At 41.7% G+C, this 18,571-nt stretch overlaps 1 protein-coding gene across 1 annotated transcript in view; it reads right to left on the bottom strand.

The window, feature by feature from the left end:
- The window catches only part of LOC144819260 (receptor-type tyrosine-protein phosphatase kappa-like), an 880,755-nt gene that overhangs the window by 103,864 nt on the left and 758,320 nt on the right, over positions 1–18,571 (bottom strand). The window contains exon 6 of the mRNA XM_078677229.1: positions 664–850. Coding sequence (XP_078533355.1) covers positions 664–850 — 187 coding nt within the window. The remainder of the gene's footprint in view (positions 1–663; positions 851–18,571) is intronic.

The following is an 18,571-nucleotide window of genomic DNA, read 5'->3' on the forward strand; positions in this document are numbered from 1 at the left end:
GAGACTGTATGAGGAAATACATTCATGAAGACTAAGGCACTCATTATGATTGGTCTTGAGTGATATCCGCCCAGTGAGTTAAGGGGACTACCATGTGGGATAGTGTGGGAAGCTTCTACAATCAGCTCCCACTCACACTGCTCATGCACAATGTGGAGAGAGCGATGCAAATGCTCCTCCAGCTCTCTTCTCACCTACTTGACTGTCCTCACCACCCACACCACAAGCCTCAATAAAGGCCGCTTGGGGTATATAGATGCTGATGTTAAGCATATAGATTTGGACCTGGTATTCTCACATACAGTAGAGACAAATCATTATCCCTATATTTAGGTGCAACAATTTTGATCTAAATTTGAGTTTCCGCCCACGGGTATACTTAAACCTGAATCTGGGGAACACGTAATGAGGCTGTAAGTAGAACCTGGTAGCCAATAAATATTTATCAACTGGGTATTAGGTACTATAAATCTTGATAATTTTTGTAATTAATCCTAATATACCTCTGCCAGGACACTTGCAAATCTTGAAGTAATCATATTAGAGTGATTCAAATGATGTTCGAATTTCAATGTTATATGCATAAAATATGTACAGTCCTAAATGCTCCATCCCACAATAGTATATATCACTTGCAATCATGAAAAATTAAACAGTTGTTACCTGAGATTACGGTTGTAAAACTATAGGTTAAAGGCCTTCCTGGTCCAGCTGATGTGAAGCCCTGAATTGTTACTGTGTAATTTGTGCCTGGTCTCTTGACTGTGTATTCAGTTATTGAGGAATTTACTGTGACATATTCTCCTTCCTGGAAAGTTTTGTTGTAGTCTCTCCAGGATGTGATGTTCAGCTGCAATAGAAATGGGTGTAGGCTGAATATGGTACATGGAAAATTATGATCATGAACATCTTCAGCAAGTTACACCTAAAGTCTCATAAACTGTGAGATGTTTTTATTATTTTTCCAACCACAATCATGTTACATAATGGCTAGCTCTACTAACTAAAACCACAACAAACATTATTGAAACACATCATCAAATCTGTAGGGTCACTTCATAAAGACATTCAAGAGTACTAAAGTAGTTCTCCTACAGTACTACTTCATGTTCTTCTAAATGCCCGTAAATTGTGATTTGCCTCAAAATATTCAGGACCGTTTTCTCAGAGGCTTTTGTATTTGTTAGTCTGACTTATTTGTATACTACTACTTGCTTCTTCCTGGATCTAAGATAAGTCAATAGTACTACCACAGTAAGTCACAGCAACATCTTTGTGAATTAAGCCCCTACATTTTTACAGAGTAGTCACATACAATTAGTACATACAGAAAGGGCTGTGCCTACTTTGTATTTTTACTAAAAGGGAATTAGGCATCTTGGGGCGAATTCACAAAGGCATGAAGTAGTACTCCTGTAGTACTGATAAATGCCTTAGTGAATTGACTCCTGTGGTATTTCATTTAATGGTCCTGATCCAAAAAGAGGTTGCTGAAACTTACTACTGTTTTACTCCTGAATTCCAAGTTTAAGCCAGGAGTACTACAAGAGTAACTCACTCCTACTGTTTCTGCAATCCTTGTGACTGGGGCCCAATGTATCATTCAGGACTCCACATAACACATTGTGCCGAGGACTTTAGTGATCCATTCTCGGTATCGTATAGCCAGGACCGTTTCTTCCATTGTAGCCTGAGTTTTGTCTGTGGCTTGACTTGCCATATCAGAGCAGAAGGAACAAAAATAAAATCCCTTCTACGAGTCCCAAAAGAAGAGGCAGGCCGCCGAAGACAGAGTGCACGAAATTCGGGAAGATATTCAGGACTGCTTCAAAGGGTGCTAATAGTCCCGAAAAAATTGTCTTAAATACATGTGTGATGCCACTGGTATCAAACATGTTTAGAATTTGGCTTAACATTTCTACGAAATGCACGGGGCAATTTGTCGATAATAGGGTATGTATCTCTGCCGCTGTCCTTGCAACTTGCAGATCATACGTCTCTTTGGACGAGGTTAAAGGCACAGTTGTCTGTAAAAGAATAGACTTCATTCTGCTTAAAGTATCAATTCGAATAGAAGAGATATTCAGAGAAGGCCATATTGCTGCCTCCTTGTCTGGTTTGCTGTTTGGATACAATACTTGCATACAGCAAATGACCCTGGAAGTAACGCTCACGAGATAGGCTATTCCTGGCACCATGCCACAACAGCTGCGGTCACTTATTATAACGTAGCTGCCGTTGAAAAGCTGTCTGAAAAAAGGCTCTATCTGTGTTGCAGGGGTGCCGTGCAGGTGACATGAAAGGTTATTTGATGAACCTTAAATATCACAAGAAAACTGATGGTCTAAATACAAACAAAATAAGGTATGTGTAACCATAAACACAGAACAGAAGTAAGCAAAGCAACCCACATTAAATGTTACATCAGTCTAGCTGTGAGTGGAAATGAAAAGTTGATAGAGCCATTACGACTTCATGTCAGGAGAAACCCTGAGGAGGGCAGAAGAAAAAGGATTTCCATCAACTGCCCTTGGTGGCCAGTGTCATCATTTGGAAAACCAAAGGCGCCCTTTGTCACCTCAGCTCTTCTGGCAATGAGCCAAACGTTGGTAGACTAGGCGTATAGTGACAAGGAAGGAAAGTGCAGTGCAAAGAATGTAAATGTGAGTGAATTAAAAAAGTTACAACAGTGTTCCGAAAACCTTTATTGATGACCACTGGCGGACTTGTTAAAAAATACAGTGTCGGTTTTGAATTAATCTACCGAGAATGGTCTACAAGTTTCAGCCGCTGCGGATATAAGAACCCTGGCTTTCTTCAGGACCTAACTAATTTTGATACTGCATTAAGTATGGTGATAAAAAAACTAACAAACATCACAGTGTTAAATATACGTGACCAATCACAATACCTCCATACAGGATGGATGATACTTCATACCTGTAAGAATAAAACAAGCATCAAGAGAAAAATCCACAGTGTGAGTGCTGTCTCCTACATTGCCTACTGGACTGTTCTGGGTTGTCACATAAACATACAAAAATAATATTACACTCACCTATCCTGCATGAGGTAAAAAGTCTCACCTCACCTGGCTCTGACTCAGGTCGAAAAGGAGGCACCGCCCTTCAAAATGACAATAACAAATACAGGACACAGCAATAAGCCTCACATACAATCAATTATGTGTATGGACACACTATTCTAATAAGGCTAATTTCTAGAAAAATGAAATACAAATAAAAAGAAGAAATTCCATCTGTCCTCAGAGTCGGATTTAAAAGAAAAATAAAAACCATATGTAATGTTCCATCTAAACAGACACGGAGTCCTAAGTGAGATTACTATAACAGACTCTTATCCCAAAATGTTAGAGATTTCAAGACGTTTGTTCAACGTCCCAATAGTACTTATCTCTATCTAGAAATAGTATTGGTAAGAACAATTACATACAAGACAAGAACACAGACACGATCGGCGGCAACCAAGAGTAATGTTAGTGCCCCGGCGTGCTGTGAAGACCAAGGTGCCATTGCTCAAACGGACCGCTCCGAGTTAAATCAGGAATGCGAAGCGCGTTATAAAGCATTGCATTTGTTACAAAGTGGAGCAAAGATCATATCTCATATCACAACGCTTACCTCACCATCGGTACCCCGGGTATGTCCTGAGGCAGGGAGAGGTAGCGTTTCTCTACAGACGGCCGCCATTAGATTAATTCATGAGAGACCACGTGACTAGTGACATCAATGAGCCTAAGCCAATGGGGAGCTAGAACTACAAAATGACGTCAGCAGAGTGTCAAATGTAGTCGGCTTTGTTTCTTATTCAATATTCCTTCAATGTTTACGACAGAGAGATCAATGAAGCCCTAGTTTCTCAGAACAGTATTAGTTGTATATTATATTTTAAAGACAAACGAGGCATTCACAAAAGGGGAATATTAAGGTGATAATGAAATAAGTTCAAAGTGAACAGTATTTTGAAGCCAAACGAGGCATTAACAAAACGGATATTAAGATGATAATGTTCCTTACAGTATTTGAAAAGGTTATGGTAATCATACAGTGAGAAGCCAAAAATGGGCATATATTGTTAATCTGCTCAAATAGTCAGAATTTTATACATAGTAATAAATTTATCAATAAATGAATTATATCCCTTGTGCTCTCATATGTATAGGTGTTAGTATCCTTTAACTAGATGTATAGCACATGACCCACATGTTACTTTCGGATCCCATCTGTCAAGAAAGTATTCACAGAAGTGTCCACGGAATGTCGTCATTGAGACCTTGTTTATCACTTCTAAGCCTGAACACCCATCTCTGTTCCTCCTGGAATAGATATCTAGTCTTATCACTCACATGGCGGGGGTATAGTTGGTTTCTCCAGGACTGTCCAGAAAAAATCTTCTGTTTTGTGTTTAAGCTCTAGAAAGTGTCTCGTAAGTTTGGTATTGGATTTACCACAACGAAAGGTACTTTTGTGCTCCAGCATCCGTTTTCTTACTTTCCTTGTGGTCATGCCCACATAGCGTATCTTACAAGGACATTCAATTAGATAGATTAGATGGTCACTATTACAGTTTGAGAACTGTGTCTGGATCCAAGGTCTTTGAGTACCAATGTCAACGGTTTTGGTCTGTTTTGTCTGGGGGCACATAGAGCAATTGCCACAAGGAAAATGACCTTGAGGTAAGTCCCATAAGGTGTTGCTCGTGCTAGGTTTCGTCAATGGCCTTGTGTGTACCAGAGCATCTCGTAAATTGCGCCCTCTCTTAAACGCAAAGAGGGGCATGGGAATCCGTTCATTACATGTGTTCAAAAAACGCCAGTTCTTTCGGATGCATTTTTGTAAGGAATTACTAATTCCTTACAAAAATGCATCCGAAAGAACTGGCGGTGAAGTAGCCAGATGCAGTTCTGTCAATTGTTGGAATTGCTTCCGGATTTTCATTAGTCTTTGGATCTTTCTTTGTTCCATTAGTATAGTCAGAGGCTACATCGTTGTAGACAGGTGTTTCTTGACGAACTGTTGCAATTTGGGTTTCAAAAGGCACAAATTCCATGGCTTTGTTGTATAGTCCTTTTTTATACACTGCAGGTTTATCAAATGTGATTAGTCTCTCAGTTTGAACGTCTTGGATTGTAGCAAGGTTTGGTCTTCTGCTACTTCTTGGGAGTCCACTGGGCCTACTACTTATTATTGGCCACATGATTGTGGTTTTACCAGGTCGATAAATACAACTCTGTTCTCCTTTTTACCAGCAAGGGGCGGTAGTACTACTGATCTTGTTCCGCTGACAGCTAAGAGAGGTGCTGCTTTTCTGTAAGAAGGCCCAAATTCCTTCTTCACCACGATCTTTTCTCTGACCAGATCCCCAATCTTTGGAATCCAGACAGGTCTTGCTGGGACAGGTGGTTTTTCTTCAGTGGCCGTTGGCTTTAGCTTTGTGTTACTTAGACTTCTTCTTGTTTCATTTAAGTCCTGTATAACAGCCAATCGATCGTTGATATCAAAGGTTTTTTGTTTCACCACTGAAGTCTGACAATCTAGATCCTGGATGATCATTCTAGTGAACGTTGATGACTCAGTGTATGTATCACGTGAGTCTTTTGTAGTTCTTTCTGTAAAAGAACTACTTGTTCCCATAGCTTTTTATGCTTTATTGTGGCTCCTGTCTCATCTTTGTAACCGTTTTGAATCCAGGTCTGCATGGTGTTATTGTAAGACTGGACGCACTAATGCGAATCGCACACTATAAGTGTCAGGAATTCGCGTTCGGCATTTTCGAGCGCCATCTTTAAAGATCTTATTTCAACTCGCTGAGCTGTACAGTTTCTGGGTGATTCAGTTTTTGTTATTATTGGTCTGAATTTACCTAAGCGCCAGCGACCTTTAACAATCGCGCACGCTGCATTGTAATTCTGTTTTTCCACAACGTAGTGTTGTGCAAATCTGTCCGTGTAGATTACACAGGTGTATTGTTCTAGAGGCAGAATTTCGATCGGCAGAGGATATTCATGTTCGTATTCAGGATCTTCTATTTTTTTCATTTTCAAATGAAATGCGTGTTTCATGTCTTCTGCAGCAGGAGAATTTCCCCATTGTATCCATTTTGGATCTAATGCCACAGCATTTGGAATGCGTGGTCTTGTTACTGCCTCAAGCGCTGATACTGCTGTTAAAACAGATATTCTCTTGCCTTGGGCTAGGGCTCTTTCTTTTGCTACAGCAGTTTGAACCGCAGTCAGAATTTTTTCAGTTGAACTGAATTTCATTTCAGCTCGTGTGTACAAGTGTGATTTATAAGCTATTGGTACCGTTTCTCCCTCATTAGAGGTCAGGTATGTGAATCCGCATCTTCCTGGGATGCTTCGGATTACAAGGTTGCGTACGTTTACGCGTGTTTGCAGTTTTGTTTTAGCTAACATGTCTGTTTGTAATGATCTTAAAATTTCTGTGTGTTTCTGAGTCCAAATGATTGGTTTGAAATCAGGTTTTATTAATTCGTATAGAGGTTTAACCCTCTCTGCATAATTTAGAATGTATGTTCTTCCGAAATTCAGGAAACCTAGTATTGATAGTAAGTTCCTCAGTGTTTTTGGAGCTTGGAGTACTGCACACTTCTCTAAGAAGTTGTCTGCTAGGCTTTTGCCTTCACTTGATAATTCATATCCTAAAAACAGGACAGTTAGGTGGGCAATTCGTGACTTTTTAAAGTTGAATTTGTACCCTTCAGCTGCGAACCCAAGTATTATTGTGTTCACTCTTTTCAAGTGTGTCTCCAGGTCATCGTCCGTAAGATAGATGTCATCGACATAAGATAATGCCTCATCATCATACATTTGTAGTAACTCTGTTACCCTGGCTGAGAATAATCCTGGGCTATTCTTGAATTCCTGAGGGAGACCACAAAATTGTTTTTGGGCCCCCATTGTTGAGAAAGCGGTCAAATACCTGCTTTCAGGTGCCATGTTTTGACAAAAGAAACCATTTGAAATATCTAATGTCGTTTTATATTTTTTGCGCACGATGTTAGTCATTGGTGCTGCACTGTGTGAGTTTTGTACTGCAAATGTTTTGCAGCAAGAGTTTAGGTGTCTGTAGTCCAAAACTAGACAATATGAATCGTCTGGCTTGGAGACAGGAAACAAAGGATTGTTCATTTGTGAGGTGCATGTTTCAATCACCCCCTGGTATTCAAGTTGATCTAGGATCTCCCTGACTTGTTTTTTAGCTTCTTGCTTAACAGGATACTGTCTTTGTGCAGTAGGTTGATTTTTTAACTGAATTTCATGGTGAGGAGAATCCTCATCCCATCCTACATGATTTTTATATAATGCAGGGGCTTGGGCTAATGTCCATCTTCTAGCATATGTGTATTTTTTATGAATTGGAATGTGATTTGAGAAGGCAGGCATAATCATTTCTTCGCCATGTGGGCACTCCCTGACAAATTCTGGTGGCCAGTCTTTTTCTGCTAGAAGGATTTCATAGCCTTTCGATAGGTTATCCCAAAAGAGACCTCTTATTTTCCTAATTTTGTCCCCCTCTATAGGCAATGTTATTTCGTATAATTTATGGGGCACGCTAACTCTGGTGTCTGCAGTTTCCACCTGAATGTACTCATTCGTGTCCACTGTCTCCAGAAGATTCATCAGGATCTTGCGAGCTATGGTCACTTCTGCTGCGCTGTCTAGCATTGTCTGGGCCCATTCTCTGTTTTTCAGTTGTGTCCTCAGAATCCTCAGCATGTTTTATTTTAATACTAGCTACCTTCTTTTTTGGAAATTGTAATTTATTACTTTGATGAGCAGCTTCCTTGTCTTTAGACTTGACGTGCTCTTCTTTGTGTTCTGACCATCCTCTTCTTTCCGATTTCTGTGAGGAAGTCTGAAAAGATCGAGAGGGACGTGTATCAATATCTTGATATCTGTCAGGTTTTCTCAAATTGTCCCTATTTCTAAGGTTGTATCTTTTTTCAGAGGGTTCCCTGTGGGGAGACTTGCCTCCTCTTTCTGGAGATCTTTCTCTCCGCTGAGGAGACCTTCCTCTCGACTGAAATTGTTTTTCTCCTGGAGTGGTTTGTTTATTACCCTCCCACTTCTTTTTTGGAGTATTAAGATTTTTCTTAATAAAGGTTTTTTCAGCATTTTCAGTTAGTTGTGGTTTTAGTGGTTTCCCACCCAAACTATCTCTACCTAGTTCTTCATAGGATTTTTCTATGATTCTGGTAAGTTCAAAAGGTTGTTCTGCTATATCGGTTTCTTTCAATTTCTGGTGGATCGCCACAGATGCTGCTTCTCCTTTTATGTTGGCTAGTAGCATAGCCGAGATTTGCTTGAAGTCTTTCAGTAATTTCATACCTAGAGTTAAAGCAGGTTCTGGACTGTATTCATTTTGAATCTGTTGTAGTACATCTGGTATAACCGCCATGGATGGAACACCATGTGTTTTTGTGTATATCGAAGCAAAGACTGTGTCCCAAGTGTCACAGTCCTCCACATGTGGTGCGATCCCCATTGGAAGACAGATAGTCAAAATTCTGTGTTTCTCATTAAGAGTAGTATCAGGAAATACTGCCTCTATCTGAGTAATTTTTTGAGCTAACCAAAATGAAATTTGTTCCAGTTTTGCGGGTATTTTGCCAATGACTGATTGTATAGTCTGTGGTGTGATTATATTTGTATTCCCCTGGTGAGGGGTGTGTTGTGGAATTCTTATTGCAGGTTGGACTGTTGAAGTCCGCATGACATATTGGACCAATTGTCTATGTATTTTAATTAGTTGTTTTAGCTGAGCTAAAAGTTCTTGGTCTGACATTTTTTCAATGTCGGGATATGGTGTATAGCTGGCTAGAACCGGCCATGTGGCTCCTGGTCTACCTAGTGGACCGAGCCTGGTGATGTGATTTTGATGTTTTAGGGCGCCATTAAACCAGAGCAGGTGCTCTTGGTATGTTAGTGGAATTTCAACGTCCTCGAAAGGGGCGTATTCCTCTGGAGATTCCTCTATTTTGTAATAGTGGAAATCGTGTGTTATTGGATTTGCTTCAGGAAAATGTATCCATGAATAGAATACCTCTGTCTGCCGATATTCATGGGACTCTACCACAAATATGACTGTACCACCTCTGGATGATACTCCATTTTCTATAAGTTTCATAGTTATAGTTTTTCTTACATTTACCGGAATGATTATAGCATTCGGGTCTTCATTTTGGAGACTTGTGTCATCCGCTAGAAGTTGAGCTGTTATTCTAGCTCTCTCCCTTTCATCGTCACTTTCCACCATTTCACTGATAGAAAGTTTTTCAGAACAAGTTTCAAGGAAACAAAGATTAGGTGCACAATATTTTGGAACACTGTATCCTTCAACGTTGACTAAACCAAAAACGAATACATAGGAATCTCTTCCTACTAAGTTCCAGCGGATATTAAGCTTTTACCCACTCCAGACGTCTATTGGAGTTTTTACAGGAAAAAGGGTCTGTGTGAAAAGCACGACTGAGTTACTCTAGCATCTGGCGTTAGATTATCGCCTTACCAAACGTTGGGCGCCATATAGTGTAGTTCCTATATTCCCAATAGGCTCTGCGCATTGGAATAACATAAACGATAGTTTAGACGTAGGACTGAGGTCATCTAGGTCTCTATTGAATATGTTAGACTTAATTATGAATGCCAGCTAGCTCAGAGGTCACTAGAAACTTTCTCGAGTGAACAGGAAGGAGTTAACTTTCCGGAACAGACAAGAAGGGATTAGTTTCTGACAACCGCATAAACATGACAACTTTGCTCCCCCCAGAATAAGGAGTATATTTCCAGAGTCGTGGAAAACAATAGACTGCTATTTCACTCTGTCAATCGTGCATGCTTAGTTTCACCAGGAGTGCAGAGAAATAGAGAGACGGGCGTTTTCAATAAAAGTTGGTATTTTTTGAGCAGTCCTCTTTCTCATGCAAGAGAAGTGAATTGCCACAATTGCAATACTTGTCATAAAGTAAAGTGCGTACAGTAAAAGGAGTATTATGAAATAATACTGTAAAAGCATTGATATGGTTTCTGAGCCATATGATACTTAAAATGGATAAAATACTTACAATTATAAAAGTTGACTAAACGTGCTCAACTGGTGTTTCTAAAATACGCCTACCCCTGTGTACCTGACCTAAGCCTAATACGTGGGAAGGAGTAAGTGAGTTAAGATAGTTTTGCCAAGAATCTGTATCAAGAATTCTCTATGGATCTAATCAGCTCCGTACCTTGGTTATAGAATGAAGGAGGTCTTGTATCTCTCTCTCAGGACTCGATCTCTTAGCAACCCGCAAGGGTGACTGGAAACACTGGAGCTGGATTTCTCTGCAGGAGAAAAGACAGCGTCTCTCTCAGTGCGTCAATGGGAGGGTCGACTTCCTCCGGCACTCGCATTAGCTGGGCGTCGGGCAAGTAGATAGCCGATCTGCTCCAAACCACTGTGTGTTTGCTTAAGGCAAATGCTGGTATATTTATACCTGGAAGGGGCCGAGTTTGACGTAAGGTTGGACATAAGACGTCACTAAGAACTTACAGTTCTTTCTGGACTCCAGGAGTTCTTGGACAAATCAAAACAAAAGCAGGGGGAATTCCCGGGCTGCTGGAGGCTTGGTTTGTTTAAAGAACGCCTTGTAGTTTCTAGGAGTCTATGGGAGTAGCCTTGCCGTATTTGGACTGCATTGGCTATGACTAAATATGGATATGATTCTTATGCCTTTATAAGGATATTATTTGTTATAACCACATAAGGGCATGAATCGGGAATATTTAATTAGGGTCCTCGATACGTTTACCACACACCCATCTAACCCATATTCATCAATGGTCCCTTCATTTTGTGTTTGGGAAGAAGAATTTGAATAACAACAGTGGTCCTTAAAGAGACTTTTTTAGAACATTTGAATAAAATATAGGCTGCAATAAGTACTATATTCCAGAGTGTCCAGCCGGACACACAATTTTAATCAATTGAGTGTATACAGAAGTTTTCAAGAGCAACCAACAATAAAGTGGGATACAATCCTGCATCCGGTACATGAGAACATGACAAACAAACAAATAAACATTAGGATTTTCAGGCAAAAAGAGAGAGGAAGCTTCTGGTCAATGTAAATACAAAACAAGCTATCCATAAATTTTGGATAGCTTGTTTTGTATTTACATTGACCAGAAGCTTCCTCTCTCTTTTTGCCTGAAAATCCTAATGTTTATTTGTTTGTTTGTCATGTTCTCATGTACCGTATGCAGGATTGTATCCCACTTTATTGTTGGTTGCTCTTGAAAACTTCTTTATACACTCAATTGATTAAAATTGTGTGTCCGGCTGGACACTGTGGAATATAGTACTTATTGCAGGCTATATTTTAGTCAAATGTTCTAAAAAAGTCTCTTTAAGGACCACTGTTGTTATTCAAATTGATACCCAAGGTCCTTAATTATCTTTTGGGTTCCCTTGTACCGATGTAAACTTTGGGAAGAAGAATTGACAGTAAGAGAATTTATATCACAGAGTAATGTTCATTTGTCGTTGTTGGGCGAGAGTAATTTGGTACAAGTAATTACACACTTGATGGAAACTTAACGCATGTGAACTTTGAGACAACAGGGTGGCACTTGAAATCAGGATAGACACACAGCTAGATGTTAAAGGAAACACGGGCTCAGTTTTGTCAGCTGTCACACTCTGGGAGGCTTACAACATGGTCTTCCGAAACAGAGCACCAAACATAATAACATACAAGAAAAGACGAGATACTAGGGAGATAGAAGATATGGATGCCCATATCCTCCAGTTGGGGAGCCAGATTGGGGTACATGCTGACCCCTCTTGGGTATGGGCTGTCACAATCCTCCGTAAAGAATATCAGGTGCTGGCACAACGAGAGGCTAAGGCTGCGAACCAAACCACAAAGCTACGACTTTATGATGCCAGGGATAAGGCGGGGAGACTGCTGGCATGGTTGAGTAGGAGGCAAGCAGAGGCACCCTGGGTAACAACCATAGAATCTGATGATGGCCATAAATACACTGCGCGCAGAGAAATAGCGAATTAATTGGCCCATCATTACACAGCATTTTACACAGCATGCCCGTTGGCAGACACTCACCAAATAGAAAACTATCTCACAGAAATCCCTATCCAGACTTTAGCTATGGAAGCGGTTCAGATGCTAGAGGAAGATGTCACACTTGTAGAGATACAGGGAGACATAAACAACCTAAAGACTGGGAAAAAATGGCATACCGGCACAGTTTTTCAAGCGGAACATGGGTATACTAAGTCCTCAGCTGCTTAATGTATTCTTAGAGTCAAAGGCTATGGGAGCGCTCCCTCATGATCGTAGTCATAACCAGACATGCAGCTCCTATCATCCAATCTCCCTTCTGAACATTGAAACCAAAATTCTGGCCACAGACCTGGCAAATCGATTGGTACAGGTCATTGCCACTCTTATTCATTGTGACCAATCCAGCTTCATGCCTAAAAGGTCGACCCAATTGAATCTTTGTTGCTTGTGCAACTGGTTGGAAGTCACACAGCACAGAGATCTGCCTCATTTGATAGTATCCCTTCACGCAGAAAAAGAGTTCATTGCCATCCATTGGCCCTTTCTGAAGAAGGAAATAATAAGGTATGGATTTGGACCCAAATATCGGGCCTGGATAGACCTGCTCTATGACAACCTAGTTGTTGCCCATGTGAGAGTGAATGGTGAAATATCAAAGAAGTTCCCAATTTGGAGAGGTACGAGACAGGGGTGCCCACTATCCCATTTGTTTGCTCTGGTGCTGGAACCTCTGGGTTGCATTATATGCACACACCGCGGAATTGCAGGCTTCTGGGAGAGTGAATGGGCATCTGAGGATGAACTGATATTTCTATATGCGAGTGACATCCTATTATATGTTATGAACCCGCGGCCAACCCTCCCCTGTCTATTTGGTGTATTTAAGAGTTCTGGGGCACCGCCTGTATATTAGATAAACTGTGACAAATCTAGTGTATATCCATCGATCCACATGAGCCTCAATCATAACATTTGGAGGATCATAGTGAAGTTCCATGATCATGAGAAAAGATGTAAATCACTGCCACTGATGCTTTTAGGTAAATCTGCAATGTACAAGATGATTACACTACCAAAGCACTTGTACATGGTCCAAAGTACATACATCACACTACCAGAAGAGGCTTTCACCAAGAAAGAAGGGATAGTCTGGACATTCCTTTGGAATGGCTGAATTCCCTTAGTGCCGCTTGATACATTGCAAAGGAATCAATATAATAGAGGTATTTTGCTCCCAGGCATCATGGCCCTCTATTGGGCAGCACATTTAATTGTTCTCAGCAATTGAGAACACATGCCAAGCAACTACCCCACATATGCATTAGAACATACTTAATTTAACCCTTATTCCCACATGCATTATTTATATGGTTGGAACGGAATGAGGAGCCTGCTTCCGGCAACACAGGTGACAACTGAGCCACATGTGAAACCCCTTTCTGGGTGGGAACGCGAAGGAAAGAATTTGCAAAATTGCAAGGCTTTATACACTGGGATTTGCTAGGGATCTTAAAATTGGTGAACATAATGGAGAGGGGGGACTCTTATCTCATTCGCTTCCCTACAGAGAGACTACGAACTAACTGCAAGGCAATATTACAAGTATCTGCAGGTAACACACGCTTGGAAGGCGCAGAAGATTGAGTCAGAGGGTATGCTGGAGTACGCCCTGCTAGAAGGATTCAATAAATAAATCAATCAATGAATCAATTAGTCAGGGAATTGTGAACCGCGCTACTCACCCGTAAGGATCTCTAGGCGCTGGCGGGGGGGAGGGAAGCTCTGGTCAGTCTAAGAGCCAGGTCTTGAGGCTCTTCCTGAAGATGTGCAGAGTGGGGGAGCTTCTAATGTTGATCTGGAGCTCAATCCAAGTCTTTGCTGCAATGTAGGAGAATAATCTTCTACCGGTTCTGGAACTGCAGGGATCGGAGGATTCTCTTGGGTACCTGGAAGGAGATTCTTTCATTGAGATATTGGGGTCTGGTGTTGTGGAGACATTTGTATGCATGGGTGAAATTTACTCTCTTTTCGACGGGGAGCCAGTTGAGGTCTTTTAGGTGTATGGTGATGTGTTTGTGTTGAGGGATGCCGAGAACAAGTCTGACTGCAGTGTTTTGTGTGGTCTGGAGCTTGCGGAGCAGAGATTTGTTGATCCCGGCGTTGAGTGCATTTCTGTAGTTCAATCTGCTGATTATGAGTATGTGGGTGATGGTCTGTCTTGATTTGGGGTGATCCATTTGAAGGTCTTGCAAAGGATGCGGAGGGTGTTGAAGCAGGTGGCGGCGACGGCATTGATCTGTCAGGTCATGGAGAGGGAGGAGTCGAGTATGATGCTGAAGGAAGGCTATCACGGGGGAAATTGAGAAAAAGGCAATCTTATGGTCATACAAGACGCTGATAAATAATAAACCAGACACTGGCTGAAGACAAAGTGGGAAGCAGAACTGGGGACCCTAGACGACCTAAATTGTGAGGCGGCATTGAAGCACCCTAGGGAAGTGGCTATTGAATCACACCTTCGCCTAATAAAATTCAAAATCCTGCACAGGATGTACTACAACAGAGCCACATTATATAGCTTTGGAAGGGCGGCAGGACTCAAGTGCCTCCGATGCAAAACAGAGAGGGGGACCTATTTACACACACTATGGGGATCATGAGCTGACGCACTGATGGGGGCAGACTACAAGTCCCAGGACTCCTCTTTGCAGGAAGCTTCTCGTGCTCCAGCAGGCGGTCCCATAGCGTGGGGATAGTGAGCTGCATCATCAGTGTGGGCAGACCACAAGCCCAGCACTCCTCGCGGCAGGAAGCAGCCGATGAAAGCTCCCTGTGCCTGGAGGCGCTCTCCATATTCCGGCAGGCAGTCCCGGGGAGTGGGACGTGCTTGGGTCATGTCCGGTCACAGCCCGAGTGAAGACCAGGCCAAGAGCTGGCCCGTCAGAGAACGGAAGAGGCTGGGCTAGGCCTGCTCTCTTGGCTCCTTGGTCCCAATAGTCAGGCCCCTGTGATTACATTTTCCAGTGGCTGTGGCAGTGGTATACCTCACTCCAGTGCACATCGCAGTAAGTAGCTGCCTCATAGTAGACCATTGTTATGTCAAGCCTAGCATTGCAGCTCATGCGCTGCTTGCTCTGTGAGGCATGCTGTGGGTGGGTAGGTTGTATAAGTGGTGTGGAAGCCCGCCCATATTTTTCATTGGCTGGTGTCATTGTCCATGGTAAATGCTGGCTTCAGATTGATAATGAGGCTTCTTAGGCCGTCCTTGTTACCGCCTTGTCTCCTTTTGTGACCGCACATCAGGACTGGATCTTTTACTTGCGGCGTTACATTGTCTCCATCATTAGTCAGGAGGCACTTTATTTTTTTCATTCGGCTTTGGCAATGGTTTCAGTTTGTTTATTTTTGCATCGTGCTTTCACTTTAACAATAGCTGCCGCCCCACCCCTCGAGTGCTGTGTGGGGCGGCAGCTATGGTTAAAGTGAAAGCGCGATGCAGATATAAACAAGCGGATGCCTTTGCGCCATGGCACAGCTTGTTTAGACCTATTGCTGTGTATCATTACAAAGGAGGACTGTGGGCTTCCTGCTCTTTTTCAAGTTTCAGCGACTTCGTTTCATGAAGTTTATTTGTTACAGCAAGTAGTTTTTAACCGACTTGGGTTTTGGGAGACCGGCTCTGCTGTCAGGTTAATTGTTTCCCACAGATCAGAGGCACAATTGAAAGGACTGCTCATCTCTTGTTTACTCTCGCTTGATCATTTCTTGCACTGAAATCATGCATTGCTTAAAAAACCAACAGTTCTGCACGTACTCAGTTGTGTTACTTTCAAGCGCACCCTTTATGACTGACTTTCAACCCGTGGCTGCGCATTGCGGAAATAATGGGAAATTTTCATAAGCGTTTCTGCTAATCCTATTGATTTGTATGACACATGTCACAATGATCCCTTTTCTGCAAAGTTCTTTCTGTATAATTATGATTCATGTTTTAAAAAAATTTAGAAATGAACTAGTTGTGGTTCTTATACCACTTTCATAATATATGGTTTGGTACGCCACTAGGGCTCAACATATATTGTGCTAATTTACTGTGTGCTATTAAGTTTTCCTTATGTACTTTTGCCTCTAGAGACTAGTGGAATATATTTAGAATAAATACATATATTTTATATATATACCTGGTGTGGTTCTTTTTTCATTTGGTCATTCCCGAGATTATATACTGGTAAAACAAGTTGCTTTACATTCCTCCAAGACTTAGCCTGAAGGCTGCTCTCCACAGCTATCCACAGCTGAGTTCAGAAAGGGATTAAAGACATGGATTTTCAGTCTCCCGGACACCTGCGCTCGTACACTAGTATGAGGGCCCTGGTCTCACTACAGCTAGCAGCCAGACCAAACCCTAGTTCTACTCTGGTCTATGTGCAAGCGCCAAGATATTCCATGGAGTGATAGCCGCGAGGTATAAATGTCCTACATTACATTACTAGGATACCTTTCAATAAAGGTTGTCTTTAACCTACTATCAATAAGGGTCGTTTGGACTGGTGCAAGGTGCCCACCTGAATAGTGGCCAGCATATGCCAGGCCAACTTCTCACAGATATGGTCCGGGAAGAACGCCAAGTTAAATCGCCTGATCATTTCAGATTGTTTGCCACTAGATCATGCTCTTAAAATCCCTTGGTATGTAAAGGAGTCCCTCTTTACCTTAGGGCAGACATCTCCCTAAAACGCAACTCAGTAAGGCCTCAAGAGTTCAACTTAGTAAAGGATTTTTTTTCTAAGCATGCTGCTGCTAACTGTGAAAATACTGAGCTCTTGAGACCCACAGTGACGGGGCATGCCTTGCTAAAAGCAGTGCAGGGTATGGAGAACTATCTTTCTCTTACCAGCGCAAGTGACAGGTTCCTGGTGACCCCATTCAGGTATAATCAGCTTCACCATCTCTTGGCTACCCTGTCTGTTTACATTTATATTTATCTAGACCCACAGGACACCCTACTTTTTGTAATTTTATGTAAATATTTCAGCCACCCAAGGAGGCAGTTTCTTCAGCCCCTTTTAAAATCCCTGAAATTTGAGCAAGCCCAGGTAGCGCTCATGGACTTACAGCTCTTGCCCAATGGACATATCCTTTTTGTAGTCATGAACTTCTTGCGGGCCGCTTTTAGGTCAAGACAATGAAAACTAGACTGATCGTCGATTGGGCTTTGCCCCTCCTCACTTCATTTTTAATTAGATGTAATTTAGACTTCATTTTTTAAAAATTATTCATCGACCTGTAATGAATGTATTATTACACACACTATGGGCGTGCCCAGTCATTTATGTGTATTGGGTCATCCTGACTACGGAACTTAGCGAAGTCCTAGAAGTGACAATACCAATAGACAGTAAATACCTATTACTGAGAATACCTACTGAGATAGACATCCCTAGAACAAATCTGGGACTAGTAGTGGCAAAACGAGATTTGGCAAAAACATGGGAGGCCCCAGACCCTCCCACACAACAGGACTAGAAAAGAGGGATGGATCGCTACATGGCAGCCGAGAAAGTGACATACAAGACGTGTGGGTGCCTGTGAAATGCGGCCCTTGGAAGCGATTCTATGAGATTACATCGGGGCTCACACTCAAACCCAGAACAGTGTAAGCGCGAGAGCACTGTGAGACACAGAAGATGCACAGCTGCGGGGGGATATTAGCCTTGACCATTGTACCTACCTCGACGACTGGGTTAATGTAAATAAAAATATAAAGTGCTCATCACAACCTTCATGTGCTGTAACTCATGTTATAAATATATGTCAAACTGAATGTTGAATACGAGACAATACAATAAAATTATATTTAAAAAATATTCATTATGTTTTTATGTTTTATATGGTCTTACAGTTTGCTGCAGGTGTATCTTTTCATTGCCCTTATGTGCCTTTCACTGATGTCTTTTCTTTCTAGGGTTCTGGCGTATGTGGATTGTTGCTTAGCGATGCTGTCTCCTTGAGAGTTTTCATGGACGCTGCCTTTCACTGCCTCTCTTCATCACAATACAAACAACACATAGAAGTTGATGACCCTTGTAGTAGCATGCTGTCTGATGATCAGTTAGGAAGGCCCTGGGCTTTAAATGTTATTCTACAAACACGTCTGGCACTCAATACCTATTGTGCTCCTTGGAAGAGATAAACATGTGTCTGGGGATTATAAAATAAAAGACTGGAAGAAATTAATAGTTATCAAGCTTTTAAAATGAAATATTGAGTGAAATGAATAGATTTCAGGTGTTGCTGCACTGGAAGAACTGCAAGTTTGCAAAAATGGACATACAGACCAGAATGCACTGGGAAGGCTAATAAGTCGTGTATCACGTCAAACCCACAGCTGATCACCAGTACTGTGTTAAGGGCTGGCAAAGACATTTTTTTTTGCATAAAATGGTTCCTGTGACTAATGGCT

The sequence above is a fragment of the Lissotriton helveticus genome, chromosome 2_1 (genome assembly GCF_964261635.1).
Source record: "Lissotriton helveticus chromosome 2_1, aLisHel1.1, whole genome shotgun sequence".
Lineage (NCBI taxonomy): Eukaryota > Metazoa > Chordata > Amphibia > Caudata > Salamandridae > Lissotriton > Lissotriton helveticus.